We start from the raw sequence: 17,009 nt of genomic DNA on the forward strand, positions 1-17,009 counted from the left end.
TTTGGCAAGTGTAGGAGGTTATTTAAATACAAATAAAACATTTCAATTGATTCTGCTTCTTTTACGAAATGAAAGCCAAAGCATTCCCTTCATTGCACTGTCTTAGAATTCACATTATGTGTAACGCTAGCAAAATAAGCAGGCATCAAAAACCACAGCATAAGAAGAACTGTTACAAAAAATTAAAGAGTAATATCTTGGGACATTAATTCATCTTGATCAGAAAGTGCTTATTACTGTTTCTGACAGACAACAAGGTTTTTTTCTGCTAAATCTGATGTCTTCTTACATGTGTGCATATATATATTTATAAAAAAAATGTTTCTGTATAGGTATGTGCTTAATTGTTTTTATGATATGTCCAAGAAAGCAAACTTCAGTCAACACTTCTCAGATGCTACCTGGACAAAGCACTAATCCACTGAGGAAGGCCACAATTCTCGAAAAGGATAGCAAGAAGTTTATGTAAATCCTCAGGAAAAGAAATTAAGGAAAGCAGCACTAGCTCTGCAATTCAATTTGATAAACACAAAATCTTTTCTAAATCATCTCATTACTGGAAAATGCAACAACGTAAACAAATCAAAACCAATAAATTAACGATACTTGAAAATTTTTCAAGTTTAGTCACTAGGTGGCACTAAAACAAAGAAAGTTGAAATGGTCTTTCAAATGCTACCTTGAAATGGGAAATTTTGCACTTCTGGTGGAGGTCGTTGTCACTTTCTGTGACTGGCATAAATTTCTCATTTCAACTAAAACCATACAATACTCTTGTGTGCCAAATGAGTGAAGAAGCAGGAATATTAAAATCCAAACTTCCTCCTTAAAGAAAAATGTTGAACACAAGATCCCAGCTCCAGGAAAATGAAAATCTATTTTTCAATATGAAGGATTCATATTATCAGAACAAGCATCTCCATTTCCAACAGCTTTACAAACCATGTTGACAATACTCAGAATGCAAAAGCTCTAAAAGTTAACATTTCTCAATCAACCTCCTATCTAAATGCCTTACTGCATCTCCAAAATCCATAAAAGTGATGACCAAAATCTGTAAAAGTGATAAAATTCTTAGTGAATACTGTTTAATACCAAATCTAAGTAAAAAATCAGATTTTCCTAAGGATCCTTACCTGCTGCCTCCCTATTCTTCACTCATCTCAGTTAGTTTACTAACATCTACTGATTCAACACAGCATGTTTAATCAAACTGTCCTGAAATTATACTTCTAAGCTAAAAAAAACAGATAAAAACTGGAAAAAATCTAAAAAAACTATGCTTCCAAAACTTCTGACATTAAATGAGACCATGCCTTAAACTGCATGTAAATTGTGTATCTTTAAACATTCAGAAATGTTTACCTTTTATAGAAAATCACATAAAATTGAACAAAGCAGTAATTCCTATACTGAAACTTGCTACAGAGACAAAACTTACACTTATAATTTACCAAGATCGTGATAGCTGAATAAATCAGAAACATCACTCCGGGAATACTGAAAATTGAGAAAAACAGAGTCAGCGTGCTGAAGACCTAATCAGATACTGCCGCTGCTGACTTTCAATCTGCTGAGGTTTGTTGCTATGCTACTTCTACCTCATGGCTAAATCAGCTTGGTGACCCAGTTGTATCTACACATATTAAATGAGCAATAGTGAAATAGATCTGATTCCATCAGGCTTTCGTCTTGTAGCTCAATCCGGCTTTGCTGATTTCTTTTCCTTTTTTTCCTGCTGCTTTAGGCTTGGTAATAGGATTTTAGGGTTAATCCCAAGAAAAAACTGAATCTTGAATGAGGCCAGTTACAGCCTATATTTCAGTAGTGAGAAGATATTATAAATATTTATCAGAATCCATTTAGAGAATAGTAAGAAAGCAATTTGCAAAATTTTATTCCCATGTAGATCTCTGCACACAGAAAATTTGAGGCAGTTCAAGCAATAAAGGCTTGTAGTTTGACATGTCAAAAAATAATACGTGGTGTTAATGTTCAGCATTCTTATCTTGCCACAGAATAATTGTTTTCTCCTGTCCTATGACTTGCATACAGATAATCTTCAGGTATACAGTACAACCCTACATAGACAGTGTAGAGAAAATGTTTAAACGTTATTCCACTACTCAGTAGGAATCATCCTGCATTTCTTCAATTGTATTCCAAGTATAGGAAGCAATCAAATTAAGACTATATGCCAATTTACACTATTGGCATTTCTTGAAATTTAAACTGCATCACATTTCTTTTATTTGTGAAATGTATATATGTGCATTATAGACAGAATATATACAAGGTGCAAAAATGCTTAACACAAAGTTTTTGAAAGGACTCTTGTCAGATCACAGGTAGATGCGGTCAACAACAACATAGCTGTTAAATCACGAAATATCTGCTGAAAAAATATTGTAGAATAATATGAGATAAATAATTGAGAAAGGAACAAATACTGGGCTAAAATCATAATATGAGTATCTGCACATAGATCAGACGTGCCTGGCTGCGCATGGTGCCTGGGGTTCGCAAGCAGCGAGGCGGCTGCAGCAGCACCCTGCCGACACGTGAGCTGCTGCCCCGAAGGCAGGGAAGCGTGAGACAGGAGGGAAAAGCGTATGTCTTGAAAGCATGAGGTTCGAGAAGTCGATGAGTATTTCATTCATGTTTTGCCTAAGTTAAGAGATCTTTTAGTTTCACACCAAACGAACATCTTGCCACACACTTATTAAAACTTTCACCTACCAAACAGATGACATTTATTGAAAATATACAAGAAAAAGGGGGGTCGTAGAACCAATAGCCCCCACCTGTCCCAAACCTTGTGGACAGCCTGCATTTTCCTCTTTTTTCATAATATGATGAATCATCTTTCCCCAGCAGAACTGTTTAAGCCAGCCCAGCCCAGCCTCTTCAGAACTGGTAAGGAATGAGTTCATTGTTCAAGAGACTACTCACCCACCACAAAATTTTTAATTATACTGTCACAACGCCCCCTAATAATTGTCTCCTATCCGGAAAGCTGCCTCACAAATGAACTTTTGGTCCAGCATCTGATGTGCCACAAAAACTCACAGGACTGATGATACATCTGACATGTAGCAGTGCTCTCTTTAGTAAGATTTGAGCTTTACCAAAAATTCAGAAACTGGAAATAGCCAACAGATTTATTAAGTAGTAGAACCATGAAGTAGAGCTATCACCTCATTTTATATACTACCAATCTACTCATTTTACATACTACTAATATACTAGAGAGCTAGGATTTATTCTGGAAATCACAGAAGCCCATGCCATGTGCTGTTAGAAACCTGACTTCCTGACATTTGACAACTATAAGAGGAGACAATAAAAATCTGTGTTGATGCCCAAAGCAATCCCTCAAAGTGGGAATGAAGGTGACTTTTCTAGTCATCTGGAATTGTACAGTTCAGTAATAAACGTACAGTTCCCAGCAACATCCCTGCTCCTGACATCTGAATGCAGAATTTCAGCTTCTAATTTCCATTCCTCTTGGCTCTTCATGCACTCAAGTACTCTATCCCCTAGAATTAACACTTTGTGACAGATCTAAAATGAAACAGATCTTGTTTTATGACTTGCCCTGTTCCTTTTCCAACTCCACCCATTTCTTTTTTCTCTCTTACAGACCTTTTTGAACATTCTCCTTCCCCAGCAAACTAAAATTACTGTTCATAATGCAACAGTAAAAACTTAGCTGATACGTTAAAGCAAACAATAACACACAAGAAGAAAAAAAAAGATGTGTAAAAAACCCCAAAGTGCCTGTCGTTTTTACTCCCACTGACTCCCTTTTGCATTCTCACCTGAGCAGAGATGGTACCATTCAGCTCACCTCATTTCAGTGACCTTTTAATTGGGAGCCCAGGCCAGGCTCTCCCTACAGCCCGTGGAGACAGGCAAGCACCTCCTGGCTGTGATTTGTCCCAGGATGGTCAGGATGACTTGTCATCTGGCGGTGTTTTTCATTTTCCTCTACTGACTACAATTAGGGCCTAGGCAATATTTACAGCACAACAATCCCCCTTCTGGTCTCATGGAGGCTGTATGAAAGACATTGTGGAATGCACGATTTCAGGATTGCACAGGACTTACAACGCAATATTTAAAGCAGGAATGAGGATGAGGAAAGGGATGGATTTAGGTGATTTGGGAATGAACAAGTGTGGGGAAAAAAGAGGGGCATGGGGAAAAAACTGTTGGTTCTGTGCAAATAGTTTGCTCGTCAGTATGCTTCTCTGGCCACATCCTGCTCCTCATCACCACATTCTGTCCTGCCTTCTTATTAAACCCCATCTCTACCTATTTTCCTGGATGAGAGACTCTATTCTGCATGAGTGTCTGTGCATGGGTGCAGGAGTGCAGTAACTGGAGTCAGACCACGGATCGCAGGGCCCATGTGTCCATGGTGCAGCTGCTGGAGAGACTGGAGTGAGCGGACTTCAGTGTCAGCAACTGGAGCTGGACTGTGGGTCACAGGGACCCATGTGTCCATGGTACCAGCGCCTGGTACTGGTCTGGGGGGCTCTACTGGTGAAATGTGGGGAGGTCTCCAAGGGTGACATCACAGCAGGTCTCGCTATTGGGATCAAGGGAGACGCCACCAACTCTGCGTGCATGCATGAGATGGTCTCTACCAGCAACTGGATAGGGGCTGTGGCCTTGGGGACTCATATGCCCCAGTGGCAGCAACAGGGCAGACTGTTATCTAGGGGAAGCTGCTGGGAAGGTAGAGTGCCTGAGCCCAGCTGCTGGAGGGATCCACACAGTACACGTGTATATATACACCTTTCTACGTATATATTCTCATCATCAGACTTCCATCCTGCCCAGCCAGAGAGGGGAGCAAGATGAGACTGTTGGAGCTGCCTGTGTTCACGAGCGCTCTGTCTTTTTCTGTTACCTGTGTGACTGGCCTTGTACATATGTATATACATGAATATACATTATGTGCTGTGTGACTGGCCTTGTACATATGTATATACATGATTATATGTCGTGATGTGGTAAATACATGTGCTATGTGTGCATGTGCCCACTGGGAATACATTTTCAGCCTCACTACTGATTGGATCTGTGGTATGGAGCTGTAGCAGGTTCACTTCTCTTGGGCTGTTGAATCTGGCACAATAAGCTTTCCCCTAACAGGTTAAAAAATATATGTGTAAACAAATAAATCCCTAAATTCAGATGGCTTGGTTATTCTTTTGTAACTCAGAAAGAAAAAGAACTTCAACTTCTAAAGTTTTCTCAAATTTATTTGTTGCTACATAAGGCTCAGTTTAAATGAGAAATCAGGAAAAAAATTTTGAAACACATGCTTTCTTTCTAAATTCCCAAACAATATATTGGGTATGGGTAGATGGCCTTTGAACACAAACATGAGTAGCTTCTGTGTGGGATCTGGCTGTCTGTACTTTTACAAAGGCTTAATTGCTTGAGCACAGTTCTGAGCTGAATTGCTTGAGCACAGTTCTGAGCTGAACATGGCAACTTGGCTGTTGGAGATAGTCCCTGGTACTAGCTGTAATCCCCAGAAAGAGAAGATTTGACCCTGCACTAACATCACCGTAGTTTTTGTGTTGCATATTATTTTAACCCAGATATGAAAAAAAATTGTCAGCAAGTACCATAGGGAGTATTATCACTGGGACAGCAAAGTAACACTTCATTTTCACCTCTTTATCATGGACCATGCTGCATACGTCTTTTTTACATAAGCATTTGCTGTTCTGTCTTCTTGCACAGATAATCTTGTAGGGCTGGTTAAACTGAAGATAACAATGAATTTTTAAGTACACTAGGGGTAAGAGAAAGCCTAACTAATGAACACATCTGTTGCTAGATGGATATGGCTAAAATGTTAAGTATATATGGAAAAGAAAAAAGTATTTGGTAAATATTCCCTGTTTACAAAGATGAAGGCTAAAGTATTCGTATCACGCAAGGATGATGAAGTACTTTTCAGTCCCTTAGTAACTAAGGTGGATGATGAACAGCTACTTGGAATAAACATGTAAGTCAGCAGGACAAAACAGAAAGAAAACACAACCAACCAACCAAAATCTTTACCTATTCTTGATTCAAGGCTAAATGGGGCAATGAGATAATCTAATCTAACCTCTAGCATTCTGCTTAACCACCCACATATCACTGGTCCTTATAATTCCCTTGGTTACTTTTGTAAAGGACTGTAATAATTACGTTTAGTGGTAGATGTTTACTTAAAGCGCATCTTCCATGAAAGCATTAAATATTGACTTGAAGACAAGAATCTTTCCTTGCAATTTGTTGAGGCATATTAACTATTTATATGCCAACCAAATTTATTGGTGATTCATGCAGTGCTTTTCTCTGAGAGCTTTGAGAGTCTATGGATGCAAGGGCTTTCCCCAGTGAAAGCACTTCTCAGTAATCAAATCGGTTATCGGTCTACTTATTTATGAACTCCAAAAAGCCAAAAAAAGGTCAAATTCTGTGAGTTTGGGAGTATGTCTGAAATCCAGCTTCTCAGATGAATCACTCAGGACTGTGAGAAGATGTGTTAAAGAACCAAGCAATCAACTATAAACCACTTTTGGTCCTCAGAGAAGACACCTACATTCTGTTTTTGTAATATCTGAGATAATCCTTTCTGTGTTAAATTAGTGGTATGATCCACATTTCTGTAATGGTATTCAGCCAGAACAAAGGAGACATACAGTCAAAATCTGAGTTCAAATACTTATTGTTTGCCTCCCAGGACAGAATCTGAACCATCAATCCACACACTATTTGGATGGAAAGTTGTCTCTAGCCGTGTCACTGAAGCTGTACAAGGCTTTCTTCATCTTGTCAGATGAAGACTGCAAGACGATTGCATGAAGTTTGACTTCTAGCAGTCCTTCGCTTTTTCTTGATACAAACGGTGTAACTTGCTCTCCTGAGGATCAGTCCCACTGAAATCAATTAACCTCATTTCAAAAAAGGCAACTAGTACAACATCCTCCCTACCCTAATCTTCTTCTCAAGATCAGCTCCATCTGAAATACTTCAGCACAGCATCACTGACTCCTTTCTCGACTTTCCCATTAAGCAAAATTAAACTAATTCTGCAGGCAGATGAACATTTCATGATGTCACTCACACCACTGCGTTTCTTGCTTCCATTCCTACTCTGATTAATCCATTAAAAAAGAAAACTCTTTCTAACTTTTTAACAATTGCTGGGTTTCCGTAGTTGCCAAATTTTCTCCATTCTTATTTGCAGAATACTCATCTTCACTACATTTGCTAAACAGGTCCTCCAGATATATTTCCCATATATATATTTCTATAGATGCATAGCCTAGCTCTGCCTGCAATTATTAGCAATGCAGAAACTGAATACTAGATTTTGATCATAGCTTCTTCAAGCTTTGTTTAACCCAGTACCCACCATACTTACTAAACATATCTGTATGAAAATACATTCAACAATTCATTTGGTGCCTGAATAGGGAAGGTGCAAGATAATGACCTTCCATTAAGGAATGCTAATGATTTTCCATTAACAAAAACTCCTATAAAGATGTGTTTCTATGTAGGTCTTATTGCTCTCCTTTTTCTTGAAAATGAGCCAACCAATTTAAGAAAAATGGCAAGCTAATCATGCAATTCTATGGATTGCTGTTAAGCAAATCATGAAGCTCAACACTCAGCTCTAAACTTGCCTTTATATTGCTTTTCACTGACTATGAAAAAAACCCTCCAACACCCCCCCCCCCAAAAGAGGAATAATATCTATTTGTTTACTGCCTCACACAGCTATGATGCTGAGGAGACTGTATACTCCACTGGAGCTACTCTGATTCATTACCTGAAATGCTCCAGGATTAAATCAGTAAGAGAGATGCTGATGCAGACCTACAGTCTATTTTTTTCTCATTTGCCAAATAATGAAAAACACAGCAGGTATCTTCATATTTTCTCCTTAATATTGTCCACTATGGAGAATAAGAAAGTAAGGACCGAAGTACATTAGGAAATCTGCTGGCAAGCCCCTTCATACAGGAGTCCTCTTCATCTTCTCCTCTAGATCCACCCATACAACTCCTCCTGTGCCAGTATCTCACACTGCTGTCATCATCATGTTTGATTTCTTCCTCAGCTAGTGATGTTATTTAGAAGAACTAACAATCATTGAACTTTCCTGGGTCAAAATTCAAAAACACAGGAAAAAACTGCCTCTTAGTCTATTTCAGTATGCAATATTATTTTAAGGTTCACTAAAACCACTTTAAATGGAAGTAATACAGGAAACCAACTTTAAGTCATCTTTAAAGAAAATTCTGGAAGTTTTAAGCACACTCACACAAATCTAAAACTTCTAGCAAAGAAAGCAGAAGCACAACAGATGACCTGGGTGCAAAACTTAGCACCCTTCTCCCTTCACTGGGACTTCAGGCTAAGGTTTTCAGACACGGCAGGTTTGTTAAGTTTTTAAACAAGCTTAAGAAAGTATTTCCCAGACGGAAGGAATGTTTCCCTGTACCTAAGAGAATATAGGTGCACTCTGAAGTGTAGAATACAGGAAGGAACACACAGCAGGAAGAGAAAGCAGCCCTGTGATAAACTGAAAAGCTCTTTACAGAACATTTTTTCCTGTATTATCATATTTAAATATTTTAATTAGGAAGGCATGAAGACTGTGTCAACTTGGGAGTAAGGGGGGGCAAAAGAAACAGGTTTGCAACCATTGTCCTGTGGGAATTACTTCATAAACGGCTATTAAAAAATTAGTGGAAAAGGGGTGTATCATCCACAGATTGCTTTTATCCCCAAAAAGAATTTCATAGACTGGGTGCATAGTTTTATTCTTTAAAATCAATTCATCTAGAAATCTCCTTCCCTCTGATTTTAGTCAATGTGCAGAACTGCACAAGAGCAGGAGATGATCTTTCTATTTTCCTAGAGCATGATTCTATTATCCCTGGTATGCTCATAACATTTAATTTCCAGATCCTAAACAGTAAATACTAGCTTGGATTTTTACAAAGGCTAAATGATTTTAAACAGTCCTACAGCTCCTGACCTTTAACATGTCTGTGGCTGCAAGGCAGGTTTTTCCTTTCCATGATTTTCCCCACCTCTGCAGATCTGAAGCTGAAATGTGTTTCTCCTGCAAACTGCAACCTACCCGCAATCATAAACAAATTACACTCTCTGTGTCAACATTTGAAACCAAGTCACTAAATCACAGCGTGCTGGGATGGAATTGCTGCCCCTATCATCTACCACTTACTGCTATCAAAGCATATAACCGGATTAGTGGGAAAACAGCTGTATTACTCATACATTTAAGCTCTTTCAAACAGCAGGTTTTCTTTCTGCAACAAAGCACAGCACTTCACATAAGAAAAATGCAAATCCCAGAGGAAATCATGACATATTAACCCCCAGCAGTCTTTATGTGACTCAATAGTTCATTTAACCTCTTTTTGCTGGGAATAAATGCAAGAACCATATTAAATCAGTAGAACTAATTTATTTTAACACATCTACTTTTATGCTTTTTGCTCCCTAGGATTTCTCCATATACTAGGCACAGATGATTAAATCATCCTGTCACTTTCTAGAAGTGATTGGCATGAGCTTAAATCCGTGTATCTCAGTTGTGGGCATGAATCATCATACATATGGGTTTTGTGGGACAACATCCAGGCAGAGGTTAGTAGTAAAACAGCTCTCTAGTGAACTCAAAACCTCATTACTAAACACTCTACGGTTATTAAAGCTAACAAGCCATAAAACAACTGTTGCTTTCTTGGCTAAAAGATCTGGAAGGGAAAGAAAAATTGTAGATAACTTTCAGTTATTGCTAGTGTTCATATATCCATCTGCTAATATTGTATTAACTGAAAATTTTCACCTAGCTTTTTAGACTTTTTAATTAGCCAACTATGTCTAATATCAGGATGCTTCAAGAGAAAATGTCCTTAAGCAATAACATGAAAGGTATCGAATAAATCTACATTTCTTTTACCTAGAACTAAATGCTTAAGTTGACATTTTGGGTTTGGATTTATTAAGAAACCACTGGAAGTGGATTTAATTTAGACATGCCTTCTTTTTTATGGAGTATTCTGTGAAGAATAATAATCACAGAATCCTAGAATTGTTTAGGTTGGAAAAGACCTTTAACATCCTGGAGTCCAACCATAAACCTAACACTGCCAAGTCGACCACTCAACCATGTCCCTAAGTGCAACATCTACACATCTTTAGAATACCTCCAGGGATGGGGATTCCACCACCTCCCTGGGCAGCCTGTTCCAACATTTGACAACCCTTTCAGTGAAGAAATTTTTCCTAATATCTAATCTATATCTCCCCTGGCACAACTTGAGGCCATTGCCTCTCATCCTAACACTTGTCACTTGGGAGAAGAGACCAACACCCACCTCCCCACAACCTCCTTTCAGGTAGCTGTAGAAAGAAATAAGGTCTCCCCTCAGCCTCTTTTTCTCCAGACTAAACATACTCAGTTACCTCAGCCGCTCCTCATAAGACTTGCTGTCCAGACCCTTCACTGGCTTCGTTGCCCTTCTCTGGACATGCTCCAGCACCTCAATGTCCTTCTTGTAGTGAGGGGCCCAAAACTGAACACAGCACTCCAGGTGCGGCCTCACCAGTGTTGAGTACAAGGGCACGATCACCTCCCTACTCCTGCTGGCCACACTATTCCTGATACAAGCCAGGATGCTGTTGGCCTTCTTGGCCACCTGGGCACACTGCTGGCTCATGTTCAGCCGGCTGTTGACCAACACCCCAATGTCCTTTTCCACCGGGCAGCTTTCCAGCCACTCCTCCCCAAGCCTGTAGCGTTGCATGGGGTTGTTGTGATCCAAGTGCAGGACCCGGCACTGAGCCTTGTTGAGCCTCATACAGTTGGCTTCTGCTCGTCAACCCAGCCTGCCCAGATCTCTCTGCAGAGCCTTTGTAGTCTCAAGCAGGTCAATATTCCCACCCAACTTGGTGTCACCTGCAGACTGACTGAGGGTGCACTCGACTACCTTGTCCAGATCATTGATACAGATACTAAACAGAACTCGCCCCAAAACCAAGCACTGGGGAACACCACTTGTGACTCGATGATATTTTGTGTAACACTATATCTCTATATGATCCTCAGATCACAGTATTTGTTCAAAGACTAAACACAGTATTCCAGGTGTGGTCTGACAAGCGCTGAGTAGAGTGGGAGAATGACTTTATCTCTGCTGGTGATGCCCTTGTTGATGCAACCCAGCGTCCTGTTGGCTTTCTTTGCCACAGCAGCACACTGGTCGCTCTTATGGAGCTTGTTGTCCACCAGGACCCCCAGCTCCCTTTCCACGGAGCTCCTCCCCAGCTGGGTAGATCCCAGACTGTGTTGCACTCCTGGACTACGTTTTCCTAGGTGCAAGACCTTACACTTGTTCTTGTTGAACTTCATAGTTTTTGTTAGCCCAATCTTCCAGCCTATCCAAGTCTTTCTGCTAGGCAGCTCTCCCTTCTGAAGTCTTCTCACCTCTCTCTTCTCTCCCTTAAAGAATGCCTTGTAGTAGTACAATCATTTGTTTCATATCTATAGCACATGATTCCCTTTCTGTTAGAGAAATAAACTGTCAGAACACGTCTCCCACAATTCCAATATGTAAGTCATCAGAACACATGAAAACATAGGTTACACGTAAGTAACTGCAATACTGAAAGTATCTAATATGGATGTTCAACTGATAAGTGCACAACACTGAAGAGCACTTTATAAAAGATTTAGAGATGCCATGTTCTGTTTTGGGTATTTCTGTAAGTGTTGCCTTCCTCTGATGAGGAATGCAGCACAACTAAGAAGTCCTCTTCAGTTCTGCAGACAAACATCTGATGTGTGCCTCTAAACTTCATTCAAAGAAGAAAGGTCCTTCACAGAATCACAGAATCACAGAATAGTAGGGGTTGGAAGGGACCTCTGTGGGTCATCTAGTCCAACCCCCCTGCCGAAGCAGGGTCACCTACAGTAGGCTGCACAGGATCTTGTCCAGGCGGGTTTTGAATATCTCCAGAGAAGGAGACTCCACAACCTCCCTGGGCAGGCTGTTCCAGTGCTCCATCACCCTCAGAGGGAAGAAGTTCTTCCTCATGTTCAGACGGAACTTCCTGTGCCTCAGTTTGCCCTTGTCCTGTCACTGGGCACCACTGAAAAGAGCTTGGCCCCATCCTCCTGACACCCACCCTTCAGATATTTATAGGCATTTATAAGGTCCCCTCGCAGCCTTCTCTTCTTCAGGCTGAACAAGCCCAATTCCCTCAACCTCTCCTCGTAGGGGAGATGCTCCAGTCCCCTCACCATCCTCGTAGCCCTCCGCTGGACTCTCTCCAGTAGCTCTTCATCTTTCTTGAACTGGGGAGCCCAGAACTGGACACAGTACTCCAGATGAGGCCTCACCAGGGCAGTGTAGAGGGGAAGGAGAACCTCCCTCCTCCTGCTGGCCACACTCTTCTTGATGCACCCCAGGATCCCATTGGCTTTCTTGGCAGCCAGGGCACACTGCTGGCTCATGGTTAACCTGTCGTCCACCAGGACACCCAGGTCCCTCTCCGCAGAGCTGCTCTCCAGCAGGTCCACCCCAAGCCTGTACTGGTGCATGAGGTTGTTCCTCCCCAGGTGCAGGACCCTGCACTTGCCCTTGTTGAACCTCATCAGGTTCCTCTCTGCCCAGCTTTCCAGCCTATCCAGGTCACGCTGAATGGCAGCACAGCCTTCTGGTGTATCTACCACACCTCCCAGTTTGGTGTCATCAGCATTGGTGTCCTTACATATTTTAAGTTACAAACCACTGGGAAAATGTACTGTAGAAGATATTCAAAGATTTCTAGCCCTTTTTGACATGAATCCCAACCTTGGGACCTCGCTCGAATAACACTGAACCTCAGGTAATAAAACATCCTGAGCCTAAGGAAGGCTTAGGATTAAGATACACTGTTTCTGGCCAGCTGGGAGTAAATGAAGGAAAGAGTTTGGAAAACTGTGTAAATCAGGAAGTAGTGGGGGTCCAGGTCTTCCAACAGCAAAAGCTGGCACAGCTCCACTGAACACAGTAATCAATTTCCAGCAGTTTAGGATTAGAATCTTTTTTTTTTTTAAACCAGAGAACCTAACAAGATTTCATCTCTCTAATGTCATTACAGAAAAGCTTATTTCCTTTAATAATAATAACTAAAAAAATAGTTTCTGTTTCTTTCACTACAATTTAGACTAAAGAAAACAGTCTAATCCACTATTAAAAACTTTAACAAAGGAAATGCCATTGCAAATAAAAGCTTCTCTCTGGAGAAAGCTTTAGCTAGACTGACAGCAAACCATGAAGCAGTAAGTGGTGTTCAAAGAGAGTTCTGATAGTGATATTTCAGGTCTTTCTCCCTGCAGGCTGGCTACAACACATCTGTAGAAGTTGAAAATTGCCTCCAAAATCCTTCCAGAGTTACTCACCATGCAGGCTGTCTCTTGTCATTAAGAGTATGTCAATGCTCCCATCCTAAATCCTTAGAATCAAAGCTCTACAGCTCAACAACTTAATAAAAAACAAAAAAGCCTTGCCTGAGGCTAAAGCATGACATCCAAGGTATCAGTCTGAAAATTGCAAGTTGCCTATACCATCTTCCCCCTGCCCGAATCTATTTTATTTTATCTTCACCTTTCTTGAAAACCAGGAATTTGCACTTTAAATTCCAGCCAAGTATTAGAAAGACCCAAATGCCACTGAAAAAAAAACAAAAAACTTTTTTTAAAGAACTATTTAAAAACTCTGTTTTATGGAAACAGAATTTTAAGTCTGGTAGTCAAGTTTTAAGTGTAGTAATTATATGTAGTACTAATGTTTCAGATCATGTTCTGAAAGATCTCAGCTGCTGAAAAGCCAGCCCCCAAAAAGCCAGCATCTCCTTCATTAGGCAATCCTTACAATCCCACCCTCCTAATAGCCCTCTGACCATCACATACACTGTCTCTGTATGGATAAATTATGTGCATTTTTAAGTTCCTCCGTGGATTATCCTCTCTATTACATTAATTACTATGGGAAAAATTGCTTTGTTACTCATCAAATTGCTAACTGTGGAACTTCTCAGCAGCACCTCTTCAGCAGGTCAGATGTATGGCTGCACGTCTTCTGTCATCACGCGTCAGTTAACACAAGCAACCCAAATGTCTACTGTTTAGAAGAAGGAACTTCCCCCTTCTCTGTACCATTTTATCTCATACCACAATATAAAACCTGGGAACCACCGATTATTTCAAGAGAACTTGCATATACTAATGAAATAGAAATTGTGCTACACAGACAAGAAGAGAAGACTGAAAGCGGATCTTACAAATGCTTATAAATATCTTAACGACAACTGTCAAGAGGATGGGGCCAGACTCTTTTCAGTGGTGCCCAGCGACAGGACAAGGGGCAACGGGCACAAACTGAAGCTTAGGAAGTTCCAGCTAAACATGAGGAAGAACTTCTTCCCTCTGAGGGTGACGGAGCACTGGAACAGGCTGCCCAGGGAGGTGGTGGAGTCTCCTTCTCTGGAGATACTCAAAACCCACCTGGACAAGGTCCTGTGCAGCCTGCTGTAGATGACCCCACTTTGGCAGGGGGGTTGGACTAGATGACCCCCAGAGGTCCCTTCCAATCCCTGCCACTCTGTGATTTTTCTGTGATTCTGTGTAATATATTGGAAAGGAGAATTTAACTACACAGAATTTTGTATATATGACTTTTGATTTACCTCCTTTGTTGTTTACTGTATCTAATAAGCTCTCCACTCAAATGTATAGATAGCAACAAATCTAGAACTTTCATTGCACCTTACCAGAAAACAGTAAGCCAAATGTGGTATTTTAAGTTTCTCAGCAGCTTAACATTCAAGTATTTCCTATATTAAAAATAGTTTGCTTGTGGCTTTGTGGACAATGCAAATTTTGTGGAAAGAACAGATACTCACTGAAACTACATTCACAAAGTCATCGTCGGACAAGGTCTCTAACATCTCAATGACTGAGGTGCGGATCAGCTTCAATGTCAATCCACTGACACTCCCGCTCCTAACAGAAATCCACAAGATAATAGAAAAGTTTAATTTAACAAATTTTATTTAAAATGTACAAAGAAAATACTTAGCACCAACCAGCACTCTCACCAAATTTCACATTAAAAATGTCTAATTCTCCTAAATTCTTCAACTCACCATTAGTGTTATTACTTTATTATAATAAAAAATTAAGTCAAAAACTGGCATTCAAAGACCCACTGCTGTGGCTCAGATGAAGTCATAATGGTAGATAATCTCCTCATTTTCATTTAAAGAAATCTGAGAGTTTCTTACCGTCAATGAATGAATTATCTAAACATTTTATACTCCTACACATAGATTTACTATGCTTTAGATTTTTCAGATACCCAAATGACAGCTTGCTTGATTCAAGGTGAAACCTAAACTGAAGTGCAGAAAGAACAAGTGTTGATAAAACTCACTGCTGATAGGAAAGCACTTCACCACATTTAAAATCATTAAATGCAAATTCTCTTTCTAAGAATTCTTTTCAGCAGAAAGCAATCTCTTTGACACATCAGATTCAATGCTTCCTTTAGTCTCTCAACATTAGCTAAACAATGGCAGCTTTACCAAGGCAAAGAAAGAGTTTCTATTAATTTCTTTGCTCACTTTCTATTAATGTTTTATAGTAACCAAACATGGCATTTTAAAATATGTATGGTAAAACATGTGGAGATTGCATACATTCTCCTATTTCAGGCTCATGTAATCATGATTAAACCTACTGTAATGCTTATAGTAATTTATTTTTAGGTTTGTGTTTTACAACAAATCTTGACATACATACGAGAAATTTTCAGTTGATTACTTCAGTAATTAAGAAGCTGAAAGCAAGATAGTATTACAATGATTAAAAACCACATCCTCATGCCCAGTTTAAATAACTTTCAGTTTTGGTTTGTCCTTTTTTGGAACTATTTTTTCCTGTGTATTTATTTTATTCACACTGAAATTTTCAACCATTTCATATAATATCCTAATTCTCTCCCTGTTTCAGCATATAGATTTGTGCAATATATCTAAGTACTTTTATCCCTCTAATGTCAGTATCCAGATGTTAAACACTTACGCATCAACTAAAATAAGCATGTCTTTGGGAGATGCAGCTCCTTGGATATACCTGAAATAAAAAAAGGGTACAAATGACACAAATTTGCAAACACATTTGTTGCATGTGATGGAAGACACTTTGTGCTCTTTAAACTAAATCTGTCTGAACCAACAAAATCCTCCTGCTGTAGCTAGTAGAAAACCACATACTATCATCTTCTCTCTGGCTGTGCCTTCTAAGTAAACCAAAGTCCAGACTGCATTAGGAAAGCCTGGCAGTAGGATACACTGATCAAAATTCCCTATTTTCAGATGTTAATAACTGAAAAACAGGAATGCTATTTCAGAGCCAAAGATCTTGATGACAGATGAATTATTACGTCTACCCAGTTTAGGGAAAAATACTTTGTCCTTTGGAAGAATGTATTCAACTACTATGAATCCAATTATCAATACGCATTATGCCTTGAGAGGATTACAGAAAAAAGTCATGAGGAACAATCCCACTGTTCTCGGTCTTTTACCAGTCTAGTGAGTTTTTTGGTAGTCTAAACCACTAAGACATATTTGTAAACACTTGCAAAAGTCTGGAAGAATGGTTGAGTCTAATTATCTGAATTACATATGATTTTGCACAAAATGAAAGTCTTTAATTGCCTTATACCTATTTGATAGTTACCCTCTTTCAAAAGGGTCCATGTAATGCAAGAGTATGACGCACTATAGTGGATATTGCAGAACAAACAATGTGATTTGAATATTGTTTATTCAGAAGAATTAACTGGCTTTATAAAAAGAAAACAGCAATATCTAAAAGTAAAGGCTATTACATATAAATAATC

The 17,009-nt window shown here is 39.6% G+C and overlaps 1 protein-coding gene across 5 annotated transcripts in view; it reads right to left on the reverse strand.

Annotated features, from left to right (window-relative positions):
• CACNA2D1 (calcium voltage-gated channel auxiliary subunit alpha2delta 1) overlaps window positions 1-17,009 on the reverse strand; it is a 439,617-nt gene that overhangs the window by 97,495 nt on the left and 325,113 nt on the right. For all 5 annotated transcript variants that reach the window (XM_075427738.1, XM_075427739.1, XM_075427736.1 and 2 more), the window contains exons 9-10: window positions 16,187-16,237; window positions 15,007-15,106 (exon numbers count right to left, since the gene is read on the reverse strand). In XM_075427738.1, the coding sequence (XP_075283853.1) occupies window positions 15,007-15,106; window positions 16,187-16,237 (151 nt within the window). The remainder of the gene's footprint in view (window positions 1-15,006; window positions 15,107-16,186; window positions 16,238-17,009) is intronic.

Source organism: Opisthocomus hoazin, chromosome 8 (assembly GCF_030867145.1).
Source record: "Opisthocomus hoazin isolate bOpiHoa1 chromosome 8, bOpiHoa1.hap1, whole genome shotgun sequence".
Lineage (NCBI taxonomy): Eukaryota > Metazoa > Chordata > Aves > Opisthocomiformes > Opisthocomidae > Opisthocomus > Opisthocomus hoazin.